At 42.6% G+C, this 8,635-nt stretch overlaps 1 protein-coding gene across 1 annotated transcript; it reads left to right on the plus strand.

Moving 5' to 3' along the window:
• The first annotated feature begins 698 nt into the window (after positions 1 to 698).
• Positions 699 to 3,993, plus strand: LOC308610698 (UDP-N-acetylglucosamine--peptide N-acetylglucosaminyltransferase 110 kDa subunit-like). Its single transcript, XM_081259739.1, has one exon. The coding sequence runs from the start codon at positions 804 to 806 to the stop codon at positions 3,942 to 3,944; it is 3,141 nt and encodes a 1,046-aa protein (XP_081115865.1). The 5' UTR covers positions 699 to 803; the 3' UTR covers positions 3,945 to 3,993.
• Positions 3,994 to 8,635: the final 4,642 nt, after the last annotated feature.

The following is an 8,635-nucleotide window of genomic DNA, read 5'->3' on the forward strand; positions in this document are numbered from 1 at the left end:
TATAATTACATGAACTAATTTCTAGGGTTCTTCGTAGGACCTAAAAAGGAACCCATAGAGTTGTGGAACAACAATAGAAGCTACTGTGATGAGAAGCCCCGGCACCACAACAAAGAGTAGCCCCCGCTCACCTCAACTAGAGAAAGCCTGCACGCAGCACTGAAGACCCAATGCAGCCAAAATAAAAATAAATAAATAAAAATAAATAAATTTATCTTTTAAAAAGTAACACTCAGGTTTGAGTCATGAGAAATTTGATGAGGAGAAATTAGCTAATGTTTTCAGAACTTTTAAAATATCAAACTCAGTCTCTAAGATTTTAGCATCATATACAACATCGGTTACTTATTAGTGGTTTGGGAAGGCCAATTTAAAATTTTCTCATCTTACTGTATTGAAATTCATGGCCCTAATGTTTTCCACGTTGACTATATGAATGATGAAGAAAAGTCAATCATGTATCTCATTTCCAACTGGACAGAAAACAATATTTTAAAAAGTGTTTGGACTACTGACTTTTGATTTCTTGTAAGGCAAATGGATAGGTAATTTTTATTCCCTGATTAGCAGAAAAATGGTGGAAGAGGGCAGGGTTAAGAATTAAGATTTCAAGAGCATGAGAGGTAGATGGCCAACCAGAGTTCCTAAGGTTCGGTGCCTGTAACCGTTGCCGCCGCTTAAGCCTGCCAAAGCAGTGGTACGGCTGCTGCGCTCGTGTTTGCTACCTCTAGAAACATTCTTGCCAGTAGTGGCGGCAGCGGGACTCGATTACCCCCTTTTTTCACTCTCTCCAGAAGCTCCAGATGGCGTCTTCCGTGGGCAACATGGCCGACAGCACAGAACCAACGAAATGTATGCTTTCCTTCCAAGGGTTAGCTGAGTTGGCACATCGAGAATATCAGGCAGGAGATTTTGAGACAGCTGAGAGACACTGCATGCAGCTCTGGAGACAAGAGCCAGGCAATACTGGTGTACTTTTATTACTTTCATCTATACACTTCCAGTGTCGAAGGCTGGACAGATCTGCCCACTTTAGTACTCTGGCAATTAAACAGAACCCTCTTCTGGCAGAAGCCTATTCGAATTTGGGGAATGTGTACAAGGAAAGAGGGCAGTTGCAGGAAGCAACTGAGCATTACCGGCATGCATTGCGTCTCAAACCAGATTTCATCGATGGTTATATTAACCTGGCAGCCGCATTGGTAGCAGCAGGCGACATGGAAGGGGCAGTACAAGCTTACGTCTCTGCTCTTCAGTACAATCCTTATTTGTACTGTGTTCGCAGTGACCTGGGGAACCTGCTCAAAGCCCTGGGTGGCTTAGAAGAAGCCAAGGCATGTTATTTGAAAGCAATTGAGACGCAACCGAACTTTGCAGTAGCTTGGAGTAATCTTGGCTGTGTTTTCAATGCACAAGGGGAGATTTGGCTTGCAATTCATCACTTTGAAAAGGCTGTCACCCTTGACCCCAATTTTCTGGATGCTTATATCAATTTAGGAAATGTCTTCAATGAGGCACGGATTTTTGACAGAGCTGTGGCAGCTTACCTTTGTGCCCTAAGCTTGAGTCCAAATCATGCAGTGGTACATGGCAACCTGGCTTGTGTATACTATGAGCAAGGCCTGATGGATCTGGCAATAGACACCTACAGGCGAGCTATTGAATTGCAACCACATTTCCCTGATGCTTACTGCAACCTAGGAAACGCACTCAAAGAGAAGGGCAGTGTTGCTGAAGCAGAAGCTTGTTATCATACAGCTCTCTGGCTGTGTCCCACCCATGCAGACTCTCTGAATAACCTAGCCAATATCAAAGGAGAACAGGGAAACAGTGAAGAGGCAGTTCGCTTGTATCGTAAAGCATTAGAGCTCTGCCCAGACTTTGCTGATGCCCATTCAAATTTAGCAAGTGTATTGAAGCAGCAGGGAAAACTGCACGAAGCTCTGATGCATTATAAGGAGGCTATTCGAATCAGTCCTACCTTTGCTGATGCCTACTGCAATATGGGAAACACCCTACGGGAGATGCAGGATGTTCAGGGAGCCTTGCAGTGTTATACTCGTGCCGTTCAGATCAGCCCTGCATTTGCGGATGCCCACAGCAATCTGGCTTCCATTCACCACGATTCAGGGAATATTCCAGAAGCAATTGCTTCTTATCGCACTGTTCTGAAGCTTCAACCTGACTTTCCTGACGCTTATTGTAATTTGGCTCATTGCCTGCAGGTTGTCTGTGATTGGACAGACTATGATGAGCGAATGAAGAAGTTGGTCAGCATTGTGGCTGACCAGTTGGAGAGGAATAGGTTGCCTTCTGTGCAGCCTCATCATAGTATGCTCTATCCTCTTTCTCATGGCTTCAGGAAGGCTATTGCTGAGAGGCATGGGAACCTCTGCTTGGCTAATATAAGTGTCCTTCATAAACCACCGTATGAACATCCAAAAGACCTGAAGCTCAGTGATGGTCGACTGCGTGTAGGATACGTGAGTTCTGACTTTGGGAATCATCCTACTTCTCATCTTATGCAGTCTATTCCAGGCATGCACAATCCTGATAAATTTGAGATATTCTGTTATGGCCTGAGCCCACATGATGGCACAAACTTCCGAGCGAAGGTGATGGCAGAAGCCAATCATTTCATTGATCTTTCTCAGATTCCATGCAATGGGAAAGCAGCTGATCGCATCCATCAAGATGGTATACACATCCTCGTAAATCTGAATGGTTATACCAGGGGTGCTCGAAATGAACTCTTTGCTCTCAGGCCAGCTCCTATTCAGGCAATGTGGCTGGGGTACCCTGGGACTAGTGGCGCGCTTTTCATGGATTATATCATCACTGATCAGGAAACTTCACCTGCTGAAGTTGCTGAGCAGTATTCTGAGAAACTGGCTTATATGCCCCATACTTTCTTTATTGGTGATCATGCTAATATGTTTCCTCACCTGAAGAAAAAAGCCGTCATCGATTTTAAGTCCAATGGGCACATTTATGACAATCGGATTGTGCTGAATGGCATCGACCTCCAAGCATTTCTTGATAGTCTATCAGATGTGCAAATAGTCAAGATGAAATGTCCTGATGGAGAAGACAACGCAGACAGCAGTAATACAACTCTTAATATGCCTGTCATTCCTATGAATACTGTTGCAGAAGCAGTTATTGAAATGATTAACAGAGGACAAATTCAGATTACAATTAATGGATTCAGTATTAGCAATGGACTGGCAACTACCCTGATCAACAATAAGGCTGCCACTGGAGAGGAGGTTCCCCGTACCATTATTGTAACCACACGTTCTCAGTACGGGTTACCGGAAGATGCCATTGTGTACTGTAACTTTAATCAGTTATACAAACTTGACCCATCTACTTTGCAGATGTGGGCAAATATTCTGAAGCGTTTTCCCGATAGTGTACTGTGGCTGTTGCGTTTTCCAGCAGCAGGAGAAGCTAATATTCAACAGTACGCACAAAATATGGGCCTTCCCCCGAGCCGTATCATTTTTTCCCCTGTTGCTCCTAAAGAGGAACATGTTCGGAGAGGCCAGCTGGCTGATGTCTGCTTGGACACTCCACTCTGTAATGGACACACCACAGGGATGGACGTCCTTTGGGCAGGGACCCCCATGGTGACTATGCCAGGAGAGACTCTTGCTTCCCGAGTTGCAGCTTCCCAGCTCACTTGTTTAGGCTGTCTTGAGCTTATTGCTCAAAATAGACAAGAATATGAAGAGATAGCTGTGAAACTGGGAACTGATCTCGAATACCTGAAGAAAATTCGTGGCAAAGTCTGGAAGCAGAGAACATCTAGCCCTCTGTTCAACACCAGACAATACACGATGGAACTAGAGCGGCTCTATCTACAGATGTGGGAGCATTATGCAGCTGGCAACAAACCTGATCACATGATTAAGCCTGTTGAAGTCACTGAGTCGGCCTAAATAATGACTGTGTGCCCAGGAGAATTACCCCTGTAGCTGAGCCTCAACCTTCTGGGGGAAAGGGAACTACTTTTTCAATATCATGTTGCAGATGGGTGACACACAAGGATAAGAAGTAGCACAGCCAGACTTGCTTCCTGCATGATCATGACAGGGAGAGACACAAGAGATGGGAAACTGCTGTTCCACAAGGAGATTCCATCGAATTTTGCTGCAGCCAGGTGTCTGGAAGGTCTGGAAAGTAAGTCTGGAAGGTCTGATCTCCCTTGGTCTTCCAGGGGATGGATGGTTAGTGTGGAAGGGAGATAGAGATTGCCCAGCCATTTTGTGATTATCATGGCTGGATTGAGTCTTCTGAATTAATTTTTTTCTTTCTATTTTGGGTATTGGAGCTTTTAAAAATGTTTGGTTTCAGGTATTTTTATTCATGTGAAGTGTATATGATTCTCTTGAGATAAGGTGTTAAGCTGAAATATTCCTTGTTTTAGTTTCTGAACTCTACAGATAAATGGGGACTTTGCTGGTGTAGTCTTTTTCTAGGTTTTATAAACCGTTTGAGCCTGTATCAGTCATTTTAGTGTCTGACATAACGTTTGGAACTCTCAGTGCTTTGTTGGTTTGTAGATGATGGCCTCAATTCTTTTTCTGGTCCGTTTCCTTCTTCCCTTCCCCCCACTTTAAAAATTCTCCTGTAACTTGGCTAACAAAAAACCAAGTCTGATTCAAAACCTCCCAGAGTGTTTCTCTTAAACACATCATCTGGTGCCAAATGAAGACTCTTAGGAGTGCTTATTAATTATGAAGGGCACAGTTGTGGTACTGTCACTGATGATAATAATAATGGATTTTTGGCCTAGAGTTTTGTCCTATTTCACCAGTGTTTTACTGTTGACTGCCCCTCTATGCTGCTTCCAAAAGTGATAGTGTGTGATAAGATGTTTACTTTCATTTCTAAAGTTTGTTTTTTTTTAGGTGAGTCCTGTTCTTCCTTTTTCTTTCAGCAGAAATGAAATTCCAGGTAAGTATAAGTATTCAAATATTTGATCAGTAATTCACAGTTATCTCCAGTACATTAAATAACTTTCATCAAAAAACATGTTATAGGTAAAAAGTTCTGAAGGATCAGCTATGTATACGATAATTATGTTTCAGGCCTTCTAGGGTATTATATATAATAACTTGTCTTCTGGTCGAGGTCTTGAAGTCTTTATGGATTCAGCCTCAGTAGTAGCGAACTGCACTGCTACTTGGTTTGGAGTACAAATTAGACTTTAACCCTCCTGGAGGTTGAGTTTTTGGTATTGAAAACCATAGGAATGAAATTATTGTATTTCAACAAAGGATCGAGGGCTTGAGGCTTAAACAAGCCAACATATGTGTGGGAAGCAGTCAGCCTTGAGAGCACCTTCGGACATGCCAGGCATGCCGCTGCTGCTCGAAGGGACTGTCCCTACTTGTTCCCCTCCTTGTTCCATTCCATGGGAGATAAATCACCAGGGCCCAGAAATCAGAAAGAAAGTAAAATGAGACAAGCAAAGCTGTCTCCTCCCTGCACATGCAGGTTATTTTGGATGATTCTGGGTTTATGGGTTTTCTCCCAGGGAAGTTAACCTTGAGCCGAGACAGTCATTAGATAATGTAAACCACCGTCTGGCAACCTTCCCTTTTCTAGTCTATATAATCTGCACCTGTAGCATAATAAAACTTACCTTGCAACCATCAGTTGTCTTGTTCCTTCTGACCCCATTCGTCGGTGCTACTTCAGTTCCTTACCCCGTCCCTTCTGACCCTGGGTGGTGAAATCCTCTTTCTGAGGCTGGTCCATGGCAAGTGGTGCCCGAACAGGGACCTGAAGCATGAAGGCAATTAAAAGGAAAAGAAAGTGCAGGTAAGAGAACCCTTATGCAAAATATGTGTGGCCACGAGTAAAAGTGAAACTAATAGAGGCATAAGGCAACAGTCAGAAGTAAAAGAAGATGGGGCAAAAGGGCTCAAAGGAGCGTGAATTATTTGCTCAGGTTTTACTTTCGATGCTTATAGCTCGGGGTAATAAAGTTTCTACCTCACAGTTGACTGAATTTTTGCAGCATATCCATGATGTATCTCCCTGGTTTCCTGATGGCGGCTCTGTGACATAGAAATCTGGCAGAAAGTTGGAGAAGATTTAAAAAATTATTATGAGTCTCGAGGGCCTACTCATACTGCTGTTGTTACATTTAGTTTGTGGAATCTGATAAAAATATGTTTAGGTTCTTCTCATGATAGTGTTGATTTGAATGTAAAGTCAGAAAAACATAAGCCTCTGACAGAAGACAAGACTGTATTATCAGCTACTGTGTCGCCACTTCCTAAACCGAAAGAGCTAATTAATTTAAATATTTCAGATGAAGAGGAACATTTTGACTTAACCGATGAGGCTTTTAAACATAAAAGAGAGAGAGAAAAAAACATAAAAGAGAGAATCATCCTGAGGATGATTTTCTAATGGCTATGACAGATAAGTCAGTGAAAAAGCTGCAAATTAGTAAGGACTGTCTTCCTCAAAAATCTACATCTGTAAAAATGCTCAGTCTCTTGCAACGTGCTGTATAAGCAGCAATAAAACGAGGAGAAGATCCTATTTTCTGTTGTCCTGTCATAGAAAGACCTGATCCTAATCATCCTCAACAGGCTATTAGGGAGCATCAGGCTCTTCCTTTTAAAGTTTTGAAAGATTTAAAATCTGCTTGTGCTCAATATGGGCCCACTGCTCCTTTTACTACTGCTATGGTTGACACTATTGCAGGAGAAGCTCTTTCCCCCGCTGATTGGAAGTCTATTGCACGAGCTTGTTTAAATGGTGGAGATTATTTAATATGGAAGTTTGATTTTTATGAACGGGCTGTTGAACAAGCAGAAAAGAATGCTACCCATGATATTCCAGTGGATTATCATATGCTGATTGGGGAAGGACCATATATTTCTTTACAAGATCAACTAACTTATACCTTTGTTGCTTATCCTCAAATAAATCATTTGGCATTACAAGCCTGGAGGAAATTACCTTCTACACACAAAACTGAGGATCTTTCAAAAATGAGACAGGGACCTGATGAACCATATGCTGATTTTGTAGATAGATTGTTACAGGCGGTGGGGAGACTCATTGTGGATGGACTCACTGGTACAATTGTAGTTAAGCAACTTGCTTTTGAAAATGCTAATAATGCAGGTCAGGCTGCGATTCGACCTTGGAGAAAACGGGGAACACTGGAGGATTATATTCGCCTTTGTGCAGACATTGGGCCTGCTTATATACAGGGTGCTGCTATGGCTGCAGCATTAACTAAAGTGGGGTTTAAAAACAATCAAAAGAGAACAAAGACTAGTTTTCAATGTGGAAAGGCAGGTCATTTTGCTGGAGAATGTGGATTTTTTCATTGTAACCCTGCTCCTTCCTTCCCTACTCAAAAACCTCCAGATGGTCCGAAAATCCCTGGTTTATGCCCTAAATGCAATAGGGGAAAACGTTGGGCACGAGATTGTCACTCAGTGGCCCACAGGGATGGGACACCACTGTCGGGAAACTCCTCCCGGGGCCTTCCCCGGCCCCAACAAATAATAGGGGCAACGTCTGCGTATCCTCCTCAAACTATCAATCAGACATTAACCAAAAACAAAAACATACAATATCTTCGCTCTCCAGAGCAACAGCAGGAAGCACAGGCCTGGACCTCAGTACCTCCGCCCGATATGTATTAACTCCTGCAATGGGTCCTCAGGCCCTCTCTATGGGCATCTATGGACCTTTACCCAAGGGTTTGATTGGACTGTTATTGGGAAGAAGTAGTGTCGCCATGAAGGGTTTAACTATTATGCCAGGACTCATAGACTCTGAGTACGAAGGAGAAATAAAAATCATGGCACAAACTATTAAAAATATAATAACGATTTCTCCTCGTGATAAAATTCCACAATTGCTACTTTTGCCCTTTGTACCTCATGGACAAATTTTACAACATCAAAAGAGAGAAACAAAGGCTTTTGGATCATCTAGTGCTGCCTACTGGATTCAGAAGATAGGGAAAGAACGTCCAGAAATGAAATGAACCATGAATGGAAAGGTTTGTTCAGGTTTGTTAGACACTGGAGCTGATGTCTCTGTTATGACGCAGATGCACTGGCCTAAACATTGGCCCGTTAGTCCTATTATTACAGAACTTCAAGGAATAGGACAGAGTTCTCCTATGCAAGGTAGTCAGTTATTATTATGGCAAGATAGTGAGGGCCATTCAGGATACTTCCAGCCTTATGTTTTGCCTGGGCTGCCTTTAAACCTCTTGGGCCAAGATATATGAAAAGAAATGGGAGTATTACTTTATAGTCCAAATTCTCACGTCTCTAATATGGTGTTGGATCAAGGATTTCTTCCCACAAAAGGGCTGGGAACAAATCAAAAAGGAACTGTCTATCCTATTGATGTGAAAATAAAAAGTGATAGACAAGGTTTGGGTTTTTCTTAGGGGCCTTGGATTCTCCTCCACTCACTGCTGGTCCAATTACTTGGCTGAGTGATGACCCTGTATGGGTGGACCAATGGCCCCTCACAAAGGAGAAATTAGAAGCTGCAGAACAATTAGTACTGGAACAATTCGGGCATTTAGAAATTTCCAGTAGTCCTTGGAATACTCCTATTTTTATTATCAAGAAAA

This window comes from Mesoplodon bidens (genome assembly GCF_964165515.1).
Source record: "Mesoplodon bidens genome assembly, contig: HAP1_SCAFFOLD_205, whole genome shotgun sequence".
NCBI lineage: Eukaryota > Metazoa > Chordata > Mammalia > Artiodactyla > Ziphiidae > Mesoplodon > Mesoplodon bidens.